Source organism: Aythya marila (genome assembly GCF_965140915.1).
Source record: "Aythya marila genome assembly, contig: HAP1_HAP1_SCAFFOLD_1056, whole genome shotgun sequence".
NCBI classification, from domain to species: Eukaryota; Metazoa; Chordata; class Aves; order Anseriformes; family Anatidae; genus Aythya; species Aythya marila.
This window is the reverse complement of record NW_028137252.1, coordinates 1-17,574: the sequence shown is the minus strand read 5'-3', so window position 1 is coordinate 17,574 and position 17,574 is coordinate 1. Positions and strand designations below refer to the sequence as shown.

At 67.9% G+C, this 17,574-nt stretch overlaps 1 protein-coding gene across 1 annotated transcript; it reads left to right on the top strand.

The window, feature by feature from the left end:
• Positions 1–3: 3 nt before the first annotated feature.
• LOC309890963 (ryanodine receptor 1-like) lies at positions 4–17,346 on the top strand (the record flags this gene model as incomplete). The annotated part of the gene is made up of 37 exons (XM_082785363.1): positions 4–107; positions 614–830; positions 1,329–1,433; positions 1,516–1,619; positions 1,707–1,790; positions 2,270–2,429; positions 3,266–3,413; positions 3,523–3,728; positions 4,083–4,257; positions 4,775–4,983; positions 5,442–5,827; positions 5,939–6,065; positions 6,683–6,843; positions 7,447–7,612; positions 7,698–7,784; positions 8,232–8,458; positions 9,003–9,846; positions 9,925–10,125; positions 10,323–10,434; positions 10,517–10,660; positions 11,175–11,448; positions 12,064–12,178; positions 12,269–12,401; positions 12,787–12,881; positions 12,963–13,098; positions 13,380–13,566; positions 13,785–13,896; positions 13,994–14,114; positions 14,204–14,373; positions 14,958–15,178; positions 15,264–15,354; positions 15,570–15,710; positions 16,160–16,323; positions 16,534–16,612; positions 16,709–16,798; positions 17,049–17,189; positions 17,269–17,346. Coding segments are annotated over 37 exons (6,315 nt in total), but the record flags the coding sequence as incomplete, so codon positions are not given.
• Between the last annotated feature and the right edge of the window lie 228 nt (positions 17,347–17,574).

Below are 17,574 nucleotides of genomic sequence, written 5' to 3'. Positions count from 1 at the left end.
CCCAGCATCTCCTTCCGCCTCAACGGCTGCCCCGTGCAGGGCATGTTCGAGAACTTCAACCTCGACGCCCTCTTCTTCCCCGTCGTCAGCTTCTCGGCCGGCGTCAAGTGAGGGGCCGGGGGGGGATATGGGGGGGTGGTGTGGGGCTGGGGGTTCTGGGGGGGTGGTGTGGGGGTGCTGTGGGGCTGGGGATGGCGCATGGGGGATGCTATGGGGCTGGGGATGGTGTATAGGGGATGCTGTGGGGGTGATGTGGGGCTGGGGATGGTGCCTGGAGGCTGCAATGGGGCAGCTATGGGGCTGGGGATGCTGTATAGGGGATGCTATGGGGCAGATGTGGGGCTGGGGATGCCTTATAAGGGCTGCTGTGGGGCTAGGGAGGATGCTATGGGGCTGCTGTGGGGCTGGGGGTGTCACACTGGGGCTCTTTAATCCTGGGTGGGGGGAGGGGGGATTCCCATGGGACCACCCAGTTTGCACCCACCCCCTTTGCACCCTGGGGGGGGCTTTGGGGCAAACACCCCCAGGGCGGGGGGGGGGGGTCACCCCAGGGGGGGATCCCACAGCGGGGTCACGACCCCCACCCCATATCCCTTCTCCCCCTTGCCCCCAGGCTGCGGTTCCTGCTGGGGGGTCGCCACGGGGCCTTCCAGTTCCTGCCCCCCCCCGGGTACTCGCCCTGCGCCGAGGCGCTGCTGCCCCGCGAGCGGCTGCGCCTGGAGCCCATCAAGGCCTACGGGGGGCAGGGGCCCGGCGCCCGCTGCCTCCTGGGGCCCACCCAGGCCCTGCCCCACACCGCCTTCACCCCCTGCCCCGTGGACACCATGCAGGTTTGGGGGGGGGGGGTGATGGGGGGGGGTGCGGGGGTGGTGGGGGGTGTGTGTGGGGGTGTAGGGGGGGTATGGGGGGCGATGGGGGGTGGTGGGGAGGGAGGGGGGGGAAATGGGGAGGGGGGCTGGGGGGCTTGGGGAGGGGGGCTGGGGGTCTGGGGGGGTTGGGGAGGGTGTTGGGGGGCTTGGGGATAAGATTTGGGGGCTGGGGGGCTTGGGGATAGGGTTTGGGGGCTGGGGGGCTTGGGGACGCTCAGGGGATGGGGTTGGGTGTGGGGGGGTTTGGGGTCAGGGGCTCGGGGTCACTTGGGGTCACTTGGGGTCACTTGGGGTCACTCGGGGGTGAGATTTGGGTGCTGGGGGGGGGCTTCGGGTGCCGTTGCACGGAGAGGCTTTGGGGTGCTCAGCCAGGGCAGGGGAGGGGAGGGGACTTTGTCACTGCCCCCCCCATACCCGAGGGTATTTTTGGGGTCCCCACATCCGTTGCCCCCCCCCCAGATCGTGCTGCCCCCCCACCTGGAGCGCATCCGCGAGAAGCTGGCCGAGAACATCCACGAGCTCTGGGCCCTCACCCGCATCGAGCAGGGCTGGACCTACGGCCCCGTGAGCACCCCCCCAAAAAAAAAACACACCCTAAACCCCCCCCCAACCCTTTTTAACCCCCCCCCCGGTGTCCCCCCCCCAGGTCCGTGACGACAACCAGCGCCTGCACCCCTGCCTGCTGGACTTCCACAGCCTCCCCGAGCCCGAGCGCAACTACAACCTGCAGATGTCCGGGGAGACCCTCAAGTGAGGGGGGGTCCTAGGGGCTGGGGGGGGCAGGGATTATATTTTGGGGTCCCCCCCCGCTGATATTTGGGTTTATCCCCCCCCCAGGACGCTGCTGGCGCTGGGCTGCCACGTGGGCATGGCGGACGAGAAGGCGGAGGAGAACCTGAGGAAGATCAAACTGCCCAAGACGTAGGGGCTCTGGGGGGGGTCCCCAAATTGGGGGGGGGGCAATGGGGTCTTTAATTAGGGGGGGGACCCCTTTGGGGTATGGGTTTGGCGGGGTGGCCTTTAGGGGTCTTTGACTGGGGGGGGACCCATTTGGGGAATGGGTTTGGGAGGGGTCCTTGGTGGGGTCTCCAAATTGGGGGGGTCCCCGTTTGGGTTCCCATTTTGGGGGGTCTTTGGTGGGGTCTCGTTTTCGGGGGGTCCCCATTCGGGGTCTCATTTTGGGGTATCCCCATTTGGGGTCTCATTTTGGGGGTCCCCATTTGGGGTCCGTAACTGGGGGGGGCGTCCAATTTGGGTTCCCATTTCAGAGGGGTTCCCTGTCAGGATCTCCAACTGGGAGGGGGTCCCATTTGGGGTCCCATTTTGGGGTGTCCTTGGCGGGGTCTAATTTTTGGGGGTATCCCCATTTGGGTGTCCCGTCCGTGCCCCCCCCCCCAAAGGTACGTGATGTCCAACGGGTACAAGCCGGCGCCCCTGGACCTGGCGCACGTGCGGCTGACGCCGGCGCAGCTGACGCTGGTCGATCGCCTGGCCGAGAACGCGCACAACGTGTGGGCGCGCGACCGCGTGCAGCAGGGCTGGACCTACAGCATCGTGCAGGTGGGGGCCCCACAAAGCCCCCCAAAACCCCCCCGAGCCCCCCGACCCGCAGCCGTGTCCCCCCGTGACCCCACGGTGACCCCACGGTGTCCCCACGGTGACCCCGTGCCCCCGGTGTCCGCCGCCGTCTCCCCGTGCGCACGGCGGCGGTGGCCCCGATTGCCCCGGCATCGCTGCGCCCATGGTGGTGTTCCCAGTGTTCCCAGTGTTCCCAGTGTCCCTATGTGTGTTCCCAGTGTCCCCATGTCCCAGTGTCCCCATGGTGCTGTCCCCATTGTCCCCCTGTCCCTTTCCCCATGGAAGCGGTGTCCCCGGTGTCCCCATGCTCACCGCATCCCTGGCGCTGCGGTGGTGATGTCCCCGTACCCGCAGCAGGAGTGTCCCCATGTCCCCGTGTCCCCAGACCCATAACAGCGGTGTCCCCATGTCCCCATACCTCTTTCAGCAGTGTCCCCATGTCCCCATGTCCCTATACCCATGGCAGCAGTGTCCCCATGTCCTCACACCCCGTGTCCCCACACCCCATGTCCCCGTGTCCCCATACCCATAACAGCAGTGTCCCCATACCCCCGTGTCCCCAGTACCTCCAGCAGTGGCGTCCCCATGTCCTCGTGTCCCCATACTCACAGTAGCAGTGTCCCCATGTCCCTATACCCACAGCAGCAGTGTCCCCACTGTCCCCATGTCCCCATACCCCATGTCCTAGTGTCCCTATACCTCTACTAGCAGTGTCCCCACATCCCTATGTCCCCATGCCCCGTGTCCCCACTGTCCCCATGTCCCCACACCCCACACCCCGTGTCCCCACACCCCCCGCCCCGTGCCCCCCGCCGCAGGACATCAAGAACAAGCGCAACCCGCGGCTGGTGCCCTACAACCTGCTGGACGAGCGCACCAAGAAGACCAACAGGGACAGCCTCTGCGAGGCCGTGCGCACCCTCATCGGCTACGGGTACAACATCGAGCCCCCCGACCAGGAGAGCCGTGAGCACTGGGAGCACTGGGAGGGACTGGGAGGGACTGGGGGCCCGAGAGCCTTCGGGAGCCCCCCCCCCACCCCCCCGGGGGGGTGCTGATGTCCCTCTGCCCCCAGCCGCCCAGGGGGTGCCGCGGGGGCGCCCCGACAAGATGCGCATCTTCCGTGCCGAGCGCAGCTACGCGGTGCGCAGCGGGAAGTGGTACTTCGAGTTCGAGGCCGTCACCACCGGCGAGATGCGGGTGGGCTGGGCCCGGCCCCACGTGCGCCCCGACATCGAGCTGGGGGCTGACGAGATGGCCTACGTCTTCAACGGGCACCGAGTGAGACACCCCCTCTGACCCCTATCGCACCCTATCGCGCCTTGTCGCCCTCTATCGCATCCTATTGCTCTCTTATCGCCCCTTATTGCACCCCTATCGCCTCCTATCGCCCATTAGTGCTCCTCCAGCGCCCTCTATCGTCCACTATCGCATCCTATTGCTCCTCTACCGCCCCCTATCGCACTCCTGTTGTCTCCTATTGACCATTATGGCTCCTCTATCGCCCCCTATCGCCCTTTAATCCTCCCCTATCGCCCCTTATTCCTACTCTATGGCCCTCTATTGCCCCTTATTGCTCCTCTATTGCCCCATATCACCCCTTACTGCTCCCCTCTCGCCCCCTCTCGCCTACAGGCGCAGCGCTGGCACGTGGGCAGCGAGCCGTTCGGGCGGACGTGGCAGGCGGGCGACGTGGTGGGCTGCATGATCGACCTGGCCGAGAGCCACATCACCTTCACGCTCAACGGCGAGGTGCTCATCAGCGACGCCGGCTCCGAGGTGGCCTTCAAGGACTTCGAAGTGGGCGAGGGTGAGCGCCGCGTGATAACGGCCCCCCCACCCCTCCACCCTCATGTCATGATCCCCATATATCGTGACCTCCCCCAATATATCGTAATCTCCCCCATATATCGCAACGCCCCCTGTATATCGCGACCTCCCCCCATATATCACAACACCCCTTGTATATCGTGACTCCCTACCCGTATATCGCAATTCCCTACCCGTATATCGCGACTCCCCACACATATATCATGACCTCCCCCTGTATATCGCAACTCCCTACCCATATATCGTGACGTTCCCTGTATATCATGACCTCTCCCCAAATATCACAACCTCCCTCCCATATATCACGACTCCTTACCCATATATCACGACCTCCCCAGCCATATATCGCGACGTCCCCTGTATATCACGACTCCTTACCCATATATCGCGACGCCCCCTGTATATCGCGACTCCCCACCCGTATATCGCGACGCCCCCTGTATATCGCGACGCCCCCTGTCTGTCGCGACGCCCCCCTCATGTCACGACGCCCCCAGGCTTCGTGCCGGTGTGCAGCCTGGGCCTGGAGCAGGTGGGGCGGCTGAACCTGGGCCAGGACGTGGGCAGCCTGCGCTTCTTCACCATCTGCGGGCTGCAGGAGGGCTTCGAGCCCTTCGCCATCAACACCAAGCGCCCGCTCACCCTCTGGTTCAGCAAGAGCCTCCCCCAGTTCGCCCCCGTGCCCCCCGACCACCCCCAGCTCGAGGTCAGCGCCCCCCCCCCCCGGGGTCAGGGAGGGGTCGTGGGGGGGTGGGGTGTGGGGCCGGGGCACCCCGATACCTGCGGGGGGATGGGGGGGGTCCCTAATGGGGTCTCCAATGGCTGGGGGGAGGCACAGCACTATGGGGACCCCGATACCTGCGGGGGGCTGGGGGGGTCCCTAATGGGGTCCCCAATGCCTGGGGGGGGCTGGGGAGGGTCCCTTATGGGGACCCCAATACCTGCAGGGGTCTGGGGGGGGTCCCTAATGGGGTCCCCAATGCCTGGGGGGGTCCTTAGGTGGGGAGGTGCATGTCCCTATGGGGTCCCCAACACCTCTGGGACCCTTTGGGGAGCCCAACACCCCCAGCTCCCTATGGGGGGGGTGCCACCCACCCCCATGCCCCCCCCCCACCCCTTGCCCGTGCCGTGACCCCGTGTCCCCATTTGTGGGGACCCCCACAGGTGACGCGGATGGACGGGACGGTGGACGCCCCCCCCTGCCTGCGGCTGTCCCGCCGTGCCCCCGGCCCCCCCGCCGCCCCCCCCGAGCTGCTGTTCCTGCGCCTCAGCCTCCCGGTGCAATTCCACCCCCGCTTCCGCTGCCCCCCCGGCACCACCCCCCTGCCCCAAGCCCCCCCCGAGCCCCCCGACGACGCCGGCCTCGAGCCCCTCTCCGAATTCGAGCGCCTCCGACGCTCGGCCGGCGCCCGACCCCCCGAGGGCGAAGGCGAGGGCGAGAAGCCCCCCGGGGGGGGTCCCCCAAACACCCCGGCGCCCCCCCCCCGCGAACAGCCCCGGGGGGAGAACGAGAAGGACGCGGCCACCGAGAAGGGCAAGACCCGCAGGGGGTGAGTTTATGGGGGGGGGGACCCCATGGGTGCCCCCTTGGGGGTCCTGGGGGGCGGCGGGGTGCCCCAATACCCCCCCCCCGGGGTCTGTGTGTGTCCCCCCCCCCCCAGGTTTCTGTTCAAGGCCAGGAAGACACCGTTCGCGCCCCCCCCGGCCGTGCCCACCGTCCCCCGCCTGGAGGAGGACGTGGTCCCCGACGAGCGCGACGACCCCGAGGTCATCATGAACACCACCACGGTACGGGGGCGGGCAACCCCCCCCCCAAAATCCCCCATGGACCCCCCATGGCCCCCAGCCCTCCCTTCTGCCCCCCCTCCCCCCAAATCCCGTGTCCCCGTGGTCCCCATCCCTGTGCCACCACTTCCCATCCCCGTGTCCCCGTCTCGTTCCCATCTCCCCGAGGTCCCCATCCCATAGACCCTGTCCCCATGGTCCCAGTGGTCCCCATCCCAACCCCTTAATCCCTGTCCCCATCCCTTCATCCATCCCTGTCCCCAAGGTCCCCATGGTCCCCATCCCTTCATCCCCATCCCTTCCTCCTTGTCCCCATGGTCCCTGTCCCCATAATCCCAGTGGTCCCCAACCCTGTCCCCACGGTCCCCATCCCATCCCTTCGTCCCCATCCCTTTGTCCCCATCCCTTCCTCCCCGTCTCCATCCCTTTGTCCCCACAATCCCCAACCCTTCCCCATCCCCATCCCTTTGTCCCTGTCCCTTCGTCCCTGTCCCCACGGTCCCCATCCCATCCCTTCGTCCCCATCCCTTCGTCCCCATCCCTTCCTCCCCGTCCATCCCTTTTCCCCCCGGGGTGCCCCCACCCCGCAGCCCCCCCGCAGCCCCCCCGTGTCCCCGCAGTACTACTACTCGGTGCGGATCTTCGCGGGGCAGGAGCCCTCGAGCGTCTGGGTGGGGTGGGTGACCCCCGCCTACCACCAGCACGACGCCGCCTTCGAGCTCTCGCGCGTGCGCACCGTCACCGTCACCATGGGCGATGACAAGGGCAACGTGCACGACAGGTGGGGGGCTGGGGGGGCTGGGGGGCTTGGGGGGATGGGGACAGCAGGGGGCTGGGGGTGTTGGGGGGGATACAGGGGGGCTGGGGACATGGGGACGCTGGGGAGATGGGGACGTTGGGGGGGACACCAGGGGCTGGGGACGCTGGGGGGGACACCAAGGGGCTGGGGGGGCATCGGGGGGCTCAGGGATATGGGGACAGCAGGGGGGGCTGGGGATGTTGGGGGGGATACAGGGGGTTTGGGGACATTGGGGGGGACACTAGGGGGATGGAGGATACGGGGGGACATCGGGGGGCTGGGGACATGGGGGTATTGGGAGGCTGGGGATGCAGGGGGCACCCCCTATTCTCCCCCCCCAAACACCCAAACTCCCCCCCAAATGCCCCCATTTTCCCCAAACTCCCCCAAACACCCTAATTCCTCACCCTAACACCCCCAATCCCCCCCAAAATCTCCCCCAGCCCCCCCCAACACCCTCTGTTCCCCTCCAACACCCCCAATTCCCCCTCCAACACCCCCAATTCCCCCCCAACACCCCCAATTTCCCCCCAACTCCCCCCAAACCCCCCAAATCCCCCCTAACTCCCCCCAATCCCCCCCCAGCATCAAGCGCAGCAACTGCTACATGGTGTGGGGGGGGGAGTTCGCCAGCAGCACCCCCCAGGCGCGCGTCAGCCACAGCGACCTGGTGATCGGCTGCCTGCTCGACCTGGCCACCGGGCTCATGACCTTCACGGCCAACGGCAAGGAGATCAACACCTTCTTCCAGGTGGGACCCCCCCCAAAATAAAAACACCCCCGGGGGGGGCTCTGGGCAGTGCCCCCCACCCCGCCGACCCCCCCTTTTTCTGCAGGTGGAGCCCAACACCAAGCTGTTCCCCGCCGTCTTCGCCCTCCCCACCAGCCAGCACGTCGTCCAGTTTGAACTGGGAAAGCTCAAGGTGCCCCCCCCGGGACCCCCAGTATGGGGTGGGGTCCTTGGAGAGGGGGGGAGGTGGTTCTGGGGTCTTTTGGGGTGGTAATGGGGGGGTGGTGGAAGAGGGGGGGTGAGAGGAGGGTCTGCAGGGGGTTTGGGGGGGATCTGGGGGGGTCTGTGGGGTATTGGGGGGGTCTGTGGGGTATCGGGGGGGTCTGTGGGGTGTCAGTGGGGGTCTATGGGGCATCAGTGGGGGTCAGTACGGTATTAGGGGGGGTCTTTGGGGTGTCAGGAGGATCTGGGGGGTGTTTGCAGGGGGCTGTAGGGTATTGGGGGGTCTGCAGGGTATCTTTGGGGGTCTGTGGGGTATCGGCGGGGGTCTGTGGGGTATCGGCGGGGTCTACGCAGTCGGACCCGGCTCCCTGGTGCCCCCCACCCGGCTGATTACCCCCTCTGCCCCCCCCCCCCGCAGAACATCATGCCCATCTCGGCCGCGATGTTCAGCAGCGAGCGGCGCAACGCGGAGCCGCAGTGCCCCCCCCGGCTGGCCATCCAGCTGCTGACCCCCGTCACCTGGAGCCGCATGCCCAACGAGGCGCTGGCCGTGCACACCGCGCGCGTCAGCGAGCGCCACGGCTGGGCCGTGCAGTGCTCCGAGCCCCTCGTCATGATGGCCCTGCACATCCCCGAGGAGAACAGGTCCGGGACGCGCCCCCCGGCCCCAAAATCCGCCCCCCATGGGGGAGGTGGGGGTCCCGTCCTCGTAGAGTCTGACCCCGGGTGTTCCATCCTAATGCGCCCCTATCCGTGGGGTCCCCGAGTGTCCCACCCCAAGGTGTCCTAATCTATGGGGTCCCCAAATGTCCTGTCTGCTGGTGTCCCTGTCCTTAGGATCCCAGGTGTCCCATCCCTGGGGACCCCAAGTGACCCCATCCTTGGGACCCAAGGTGTCCTATTCCTGGGGTCCCCAAGTGTCCCACCCCAAGGTGTCCTTATCTATGGGGTCCCTAGGTGTCCCACCCCAATGTACCCCATCCTTGGGGTCCTTAGGTGCTCCTGTCCTTGGGACCCCATGTGCCCTACCCCTGGGGTCCCCAAGTGTCCTGTCCCCAGGTGTCCCACCCCAAGGTGCCCTTATCCATGGGATCCCCAAGCATCACACCCTATCCCTGTGGTCCCCAAACGCCACCTTCCTCACCGTGCCCCCCTCTCCCCCCCCGTCCCCCCCCTGCCCCCCCAAAAGGTGCATCGACATCATGGAGCTGTCGGAGCGCCTGGACCTGCTGCGCTTCCAGTGGCACACGCTGAAGCTCTACTGCGCCGTCTGCGCCCTGGGCAACAACCGCGTGGCGCACGCGCTCTGCAGCCACGTGGACCAGGCGCAGCTCCTCTTCGCCATCGAGAGCCCCGAGCTGCCGGGGCCGCTGCGGGCCGGCTACTACGACCTGCTGCTGGCCATGCACCTCGACGCCGCGCAGCGCGCCCGCGCCTCCATGAGCGCCGAGTTCATCATCCCCATGACCGAGGCCACCAAGAGCATCACGCTCTTCCCCCCCGGCAGCCGCACGCCCGGCCCCCCCGGCGTGGGTCCCAGCGCCTGCCTGCGCCCCCAGCCCCATTTCGCCGAGCCCTGCTTCGTGCTGGCGGCGGGCGGCGGGCGGGCGCCGCTCAGCCCCGGGGTGCCGCTGGGCGCCTTGGGTGCCCGGGCCATCCGCATGCTGGCCGAGGCGGTGGCCGGGGGGGGTCCCCACGCCCGGGACCCCGTGGGGGGCAGCGTGGAGTTCCAGCTGGTGCCGGTGCTGAAGCTGGTGTCGGCGCTGCTGGCCGTGGGCGCGCTGGGGGACGCCGACGTGCGCCGCGTCCTGCGCATGATCGAGCCCCGCGTCTTCGGGGAGCCCCGCAGGGAAACAGCGGCCGGCGAGGAGGAGGAGGAGGAGGAAGAAAAGAAGGATGAGGAAGACGAGGAGGAGGCGAGGAAGAAGGCGATTGAGGCCGGAGAGCTGGAGGAGGAGGAGGAGGAGGAGGAGGATGAAGGGCCGGAGGAAGGGCTGCTGCAGATGAAGCTGCCCGAATCGGTCAAGCTGCAGGTGAGGGGGGTCCAACCAAAGGGGGAGGGGGGGTCCTTGGGGTGCTGTGCCCCCCCCCTACTGACGCTGCGTCCGCAGATGTGCAACCTGCTGCAGTACTTCTGCGACCGGGAGCTGCAGCACCGCGTGGAAGCCATCGTGGCCTTCTCGGAGCGCCACGTGGAGCGGCTGCAGCGCGACCAGCGCCGCCGCTACGGGCAGCTGATGCGGGCGCTCACCATGTCGGCCGCAGAGACCGCGCGGCGCACGCGAGAGTTCCGATCGCCCCCCCAGGAGCAGGTGACCCCCCCCAGCCCGGGGATACCCACGGGAAATGGGGACGGGGATGGGGACACCCACGGGGACATGGATGGGGAATGGGGACGGGGATGGGGCCGTGCATGAGGATGTGCCCAGGGCCATGGTGGGAGTCGGGGACGTGCCCCAGGGGACCTCAGGACCCTCTGACTCCCCCCCCTATATCCCCCCCCCCCCAGATCAACATGCTGCTGCAGTACAAGGCGGGGGCGGACGAGGAGGAGTGCCCCGTGCCCGAGGACATCCGCGACGAGCTGCTGGACTTCCACAACGACCTGCTGGCGCACTGCGGTCAGCCCCCGATCCCCCACCCCTCTGACCCCTCCCTGTGCCCCCCCCCCCGACCCCCTGACCCCTCCCCGTGCCCCCCCAGGCATCGAGCTGGAGGGCGAGGAGGAGGAGGAGGAGGAGGAGACGTCGCTGCGCCACCGGCTGCTGGGGCTGGTGCAGAAGGTGGTGGGGCTGCGCAAGAAGGCGCCCGAGGAGGAGGCGCCCCCCGAGGAGCCCCCGGTGCCCAGTAAGGGGGGGGGGGGGGGGGACGGGGCTTGGGGGGGCTGGGACCGTGCGTGGTGGCCCCAGAGCCCAGCAGGGATGTCCCTAGGGTATGGTGGAGCTGTCCCTGAGGTGCCAATGGGGCTGTCCCCGAGGTGCTACCCAAGTTGGACACAAAATGCCATCGGAGCTGTCCCCAGGGTGCCAACCGAGGTGTCCCCGAAGTGCCAACGGGGGTGGCCACAAAATGCCATCAGAGCTGTCCCCAAGGTGCCAACAGGGCCACTTCAAAGCCATGGCCAAGCTGTCCCGAATGTGCCAAGGGGACTGTCCCCAAGGCCCCATTGGAGCTGTCCCCAAAATGCCATTGGAGCTGTCCCCAAGGTGCCAACTGAACCGTCCCCACGGCACCGGCAGGCTCGGGCTGTGCCAAACCATCCCCGAGGCACCGGAGCCATCGGACGGCGGGGGCTGAGGTCCCTCTGTCCGTCCGTCGGTGGGGGCTGAGGTCTGTCCATCCGTCCGTCGCCCCCCCGCAGGCACGCTGCAGGAGCTGATCTCGCAGACGATGGTGCACTGGGCGCAGGAGTCGTTCATCCAGAGCCCCGAGCTGGTGCGGGCCATGTTCAGCCTCCTGCACCGCCAGTACGACGGACTGGGCGAACTGGTGCGCGCGCTGCCCAAGGCCTACACCATCAGCGCCCACTCGGTCGCCGACACCACCGAGCTGCTCGAGTGCCTGGGCCAGATCCGCTCCCTGCTCATCGTGCAGATGGGCCCCGAGGAGGAGAACCTGATGATACAGAGCATCGGGTGCGCCCCGGCCCCCAGGGGCACCCCAGGGTCCTTTGGGTACCCCAGGGTCCTTTGGGTACCCTACAACCCCTTGTGGGCACCCCACAGACCCTCATGGGTGGCCCTTTCGGCACCCTGTGGCCCCTTATGGGCACCCCAGGGTCCTTTGGGCACCCCACGGCCCCTTATGGGCACCCTACAGACCCTTATGGGTGGCCTTTGGGGCACCCCAGGTTCCTCCTGGCACCCCGCAGCCCCTCATGGTTGGCCCTTTGGGCACCCCAGGACCTTTGGGCACCCCACAGACCCTTATGGGTAGCCTTTGGGGCACCCCATGGCCCCTTATGGGCACCCCAGGGTGCTTTGGGCACTCCATGACCCCTTATGGGCACCCCACAGCCCCTCACGGGTGGCCTTTGGGGCACCCCACAGCCCCTCGTGGGCACCCCAGGGTCCTTTGGGTACCCCCACAGCCCCTCCACAACCCCTCCAGCACCTTGTCCCCCCCGCATCCCCCCCAGTTGGGTACCCCCCAGGTACCCCCCACTCCCCGATCACCTCCAGGCCCCCGGGGGCTGTGTCCTGGTGCCCCCCCCAGCTCCGTGACCCCCCCACGTGTGTCCCCCCCCCCAGGAACATCATGAACAACAAGGTGTTCTACCAGCACCCCAACCTGATGCGGGCGCTGGGCATGCACGAGACGGTCATGCAGGTGATGGTCAGCGTGCTGGGCGGCGGCGAGTCCAAGGTGAGCCCCAGAACCCCCAGAACCCACCCCCCCGAGCCCCCCCGGACCCCCCCAGACCCCTTTTTCACGCCTGTCCCCCCCCCCCCCCAGGAGATCCGCTTCCCCAAGATGGTGACCAACTGCTGCCGCTTCCTCTGCTACTTCTGCCGCATCAGCCGCCAGAACCAGCGCTCCATGTTCGACCACCTGGGCTACCTGCTGGAGAACAGCAGCATCGGCCTGGGTGAGCCCCCCCCGCGCCCCCCCCCGAGCCCCCAAACCTCACCGCAAGCCCCCTCCTGCCCCCCGTGCCCTCCCCTCCCCGGGCTCTTTGCACCCCTCTAATCCCACCCAGCTCCCCAGGGTGCCCCCGGCTTTCATCTGGTGCCCCCCATCCCCAGCTCAATGCCCTGGGGGGGGGCACAAAAAAAAAAAAATAATCCTTTTTGCCCCCCCAAAATCTCTGCACCCCCACCCGGCACCCTCGGCCCCCACCCTGGCACCGTGGGGGTCCCCGCGCCCCATCCTTGGCACCCTGGGGGGCTCGGATCCCAGCCTGGCCCCCCCAACCCGGGTCCCCCCCACTCACCCTGACCCCCCCCGGTGATGTTGTGCCCCCCCCTCCCCAGGCATGAGGGGCTCGACCCCCCTGGACGTGGCGGCCGCCTCCGTCATCGACAACAACGAGCTGGCGCTGGCGCTGAAGGAGCAGGACCTGGAGAAGGTGCTGGGGGGGCTCGGGGAGGGGGTCTTGGGGAAGGGGGGGCCGTGGCCGTGACCCCCCCCCCCCCGTGGCACCCCGCAGGTGGTGACGTACCTGGCGAGCTGCGGGCTGCAGAGCTGCCCCATGCTGCTGTCCAAGGGGTACCCCGACATCGGCTGGAACCCCTGCGGCGGCGAGCGCTACCTCGACTTCCTGCGCTTCGCCGTCTTCGTCAACGGTCAGCCCCAAAAATCCCCACGCCCCAAAAAGCCCCCACGCCCATAAAAAAGTCCCCAAGCCCCCCAAAAAGTCCCCGTGCCCCCAAAAAAGTCCCCGCACCCCCAAAAAGTCCCCATGCCCCAATGGCGCTGTCCCCAAGTCCCCGCGCCCCCTGGGTCCCCCCTCTCCACCCCTGCACCAGGGGCTCCGGGCACCCCCAGCTCCCTCCCCTGAGCCCCAAAAAGCCTCAGCACCCCTTCCCCGCCCTGGGGGGGTCCCTGACGCCCCCGGTGCCCGCAGGCGAGAGCGTGGAGGAGAACGCCAACGTGGTGGTGCGCCTGCTCATCCGGCGCCCCGAGTGCTTCGGGCCGGCGCTGCGGGGCGAGGGCGGCAGCGGGCTGCTGGCTGCCATCGAGGACGCCATCAAGATCTCCGAGGACCCGGCCCGCGACGGCCCCACCGTCAAGAAGGACCGGCGGCGAGAGCTGTGCGTGGGGCGGGGGGGGCACTGGGACCAGTACCCGGACTGGGATGGGGACGGGGATGGAGATGGGGATGGGGACCCCGCGCGTTGGCACACCCTGAGGTTGTTGGGGGCGCACGAATGTCCCCGTGCTGGGTGTCCCCATGTCCTGGGGGGTGCTGGGGGGGTGCTGGGGGGGTGTTGGGGGTCTCCTGACCCCTTTTCCTGTCCCCACCCCACAGGTTTGGGGCCGAGGAGCCACACGAGGAGAACCGGGTGCACCTGGGCAACGCCATCATGTCCTTCTACGCCGCCCTCATCGACCTGCTGGGCCGCTGCGCCCCCGAGATGCACGTAGGGAGCGGGTCTATGGGGGGTGCTGGGGGTGTCCCCGGGGGTGTCCCCGTCCCCAAAAGACCCCCCACGCGTCCCCCTCGCTCTCCTCCTGCAGCTGATCCAGGCGGGCAAGGGCGAGGCGCTGCGCATCCGCGCCATCCTGCGCTCCCTGGTGCCGCTGGACGACCTGGTGGGCATCATCAGCCTCCCGCTGCAGATCCCCACCTTCGGCAAAGGTGGGCACCGGGGGGGGCAAGGAGCAGGGCGGGGGGGCGATGTGGGTGCTACCCCCGCACCCATGGGTGCTGTGGCGTCCCCCCCCTAGACGGGAACCTGGTGGAGCCGCGGATGTCGGCCAGCTTCGTGCCGGACCACAAGGCGCCCATGGTGCTGTTCCTGGACCGCGTCTACGGCATCGAGACGCAGGAGTTCCTGCTGCGCCTGCTCGAGGTCGGCTTCCTGCCCGACATGCGCGCGGCCGCCTCGCTCGACACGGTGAGTCGGGGGGCGCAGGGGTCCCCCCCAATCTGCCCCCGCCCCGCTGAGGGGTTTCGGGGGTCCCCCGGTGCCGCGGGGAGGGGTGGGGTGCCCCCAAGCTGCTCCTGTCCTACGGGATGGGGATGGGGTCCTCGAAGCTTTCCTTGTGTTGGGGGCAGGGGTGGGGTCCCCTTGTTCTATGGGGTCATTGGGGTCCCCCAAACCTTCCCTCATCCCCTCGGATGGGGATGGGATCCCCTTGTCCTTACGGGATGGGTATGGGGTCCCCAAACCTTTTCTTGTCCTATGGGATGGGGATGGGGTCCCCTCATCCTTATGGGATGGGTGTGGGGTCCCCCTTGTCCTTATGGGGTAGGGATGGGGTCCCCCAAACCTTTCCTTGTCCTATGGGATGGGGATGGGGTCCCCTCACCCTAGGGGCCAGGAACAGCCCCCCCAAACCTTCCCTTCCCCCTCAACCCACATCAGCCCACTCCCCACAACCCCCACCCCCCGGCACCCCCCTGCACCCCATCCAACGACCCCATAACCCCCCATAACCCCCCATAACCCCCCATTACCCCTCCAATTCCCCCCCCCAGGCCGCCTTCAGCACGACGGAGATGGCGCTGGCGCTGAACCGCTACCTGTGCGTGGCGGTGCTGCCGCTCATCACCAAGTGCGCGCCGCTGTTCGCGGGCACCGAGCACCGCGCCATCATGGTGGACTCCATGCTGCACACCATCTACCGCCTGTCCCGCGGCCGCTCCCTCACCAAGGCGCAGCGGGACGGCATCGAGGAGTGCCTGATGGCGCTGTGCCGGTGGGCACCCCCCCGAAACTCACCCCGTGTCCTCCCCCGCCGTCCCCCAGCCCCCCAACCCAGCCCCGTGTCCGTCCGTCCCTAGGTACATCCGTCCGTCCATGCTGCAGCACCTCCTGCGCCGCCTCGTCTTCGACGTGCCCATCCTCAACGAGTTCGCCAAGATGCCCCTCAAGGTGGGACCTGCAGGGTTTTTTTCCCTCCCCCCCCTTTTTCCTCGGGGACCCCACGTGTCCCACTTGACCCCATGTCCTCCCCTGACCCTGACCCTGTGTCCCCAAATGACCCCATGTCCCTCTGCTGACCCCATGTCCCCCCTAACCCCATGTCCCCTCCTTACCCCATACACCCCCCTGACCCCATGTCCCCAAATGACCCCGTGCCCCCCCAGCTGCTGACCAACCACTACGAGCGCTGCTGGAAGTATTACTGCCTGCCCAGCGGCTGGCCCAACTACGGGGTGAGCTCGGAGGAGGAGCTGCACCTCACCCGCAAGCTCTTCTGGGGCATCTTCGAGTCCCTGGCGCACAAGGTGGGGGGGTTGTAGGGTTGGGGGGGTGTGGAGAGGGGGACACGGGGTTGGAGAGGGATTTGGGGTCATGGGGATGGAAAAATGGGGTTTGAGGGATATGGGGTCGTGGGGATGGGGAAGTGAGGATGGGGAGGGGGAAATGGGGGTCAAGAGGGATTTGGGGACACCAGGGAGGGGGATGTGGGGGTCAAGGGGGATGTAGGGTTGGAAAAATGGGGGTCAAGCGGGATTTGGGGTTGTGGGGATGGGGACATGGGGGTGGAGAAATGGGGTTGGAGAGGGATGGGGACAGGGAAATGGGGCTGATGATGGGGCCACAGGGACGAGGCGCAGAACCCTACGGGGCTGGGGCCGTGCGTGGGGGTCCGCGGGGATCCGGGGACCCCAGTGGGGGCTGGAGAGGCCCCGGGTCCCATCCCTGTCCCCCCCCCATCCCCGTGCCCCCCCAGCGCTTCGACGCGGAGCTGTACAAGCTGGCCATGCCGTGCCTCTGCGCCATCGCGGGCGCGCTGCCCCCCGACTACGTGGACGCCAGCTACTCCTCCAAGACCGAGAAAAAGGCCTCGGTGGACGCCGAGGGCAACTTCGACCCCAAACCCGTCGAGACCCTCAAGTAGGGACCCCCCCGGACCCCCCCGGACCCCCCCAGACCCTCCCCAAATCCCCCCCTCTTTGCCCCACAGCGGCTCCGTCCCCGCTGCGCCCTGGGGCTGCCAGGGGGGGGTTATTGTAGGGCCTGGCCCCTCGCCCTATATCCCTGCGCCCCCCCCACCCTATATCCGTGTCCCCCCACCCTAAATCTCTGCCCCCCCCCCTCTTTTAGTGTCATCATCCCCGAGAAGCTGGACGGCTTCATCAACAAGTACGCCGAGTACACGCACGAGAAGTGGGCGTTCGACAAGGTGGGGACCCCCCCCCATGTGCCCCTGACCCCCCCCCATGGCCGGGACCCCCCCCCACGATGTCCCAGCCTGTGTCCTGTGTCCCCCCCCCCCCAGATCCAGAACAATTGGACCTACGGGGAGACGGTGGACGAGGAGGCCAAGACGCACCCCATGCTGCGCCCCTACAAGACCTTCTCCGAGAAGGTGCCGTGACCCCGTACCCCCACATCCCACCCCATGCCCCCCCCCCCCCCCATATCGCCCCCCCATGACCCCCCCCACCCCATATGCCCCCCCCCCAGCACAAGGACATTCCCACCAGCCCATCGGGAATCCCCGAGGGCGACGCTGCCCTGGCTGTGCCCCCCCTCTATGTGTCCCCACGTGCCCCCCCATGTCCCCCTCCCCCATTAACACCCCCCCCAATGTCCCCCCCCCCTTGTGCCCCCCCCAGGACAAGGAGATTTACCGCTGGCCCATCAAGGAGTCGCTGAAGGCGATGCTGGCCTGGGAGTGGCTGCTGGAGAAGGCGCGCGAGGGCGAGGAGGAGCGGGCAGAGCGCAAGAAGCCGCGCAGGATCTCGCAGTCAGCCCAGGTGGGGGGGCTCCGGGACCCCCCCCCCAAACCCCTCCGACCCCCCCACGCTGAGGTTTCCTCCTGTTCCCCCCCCCCAGGCCACCTACGACCCCAGCCATGGGTACAGCCCCCAGCCCGTCGACCTCTCGGGGGTGACGCTGTCGCGGGAGCTGCAGGTGAGGGGTGACAAGGAGACCCCCCCCCAAGACCCCCGTGTCCCCCCCATTTCCCCCCCACGTCCCCAAATGACACCCCTGTCCCCAAATGACCCTGTGCAACCCCTGACCCTGTGTCCTCCCCTGATGCTGTGTCCCCAAATGACCCCATGTCCCCACATGACCCCATGTGTCCCCAAATGACCCCGTGTCCTCCTGTGACCCTGTGTCCCCAAATGACCCCGTGCA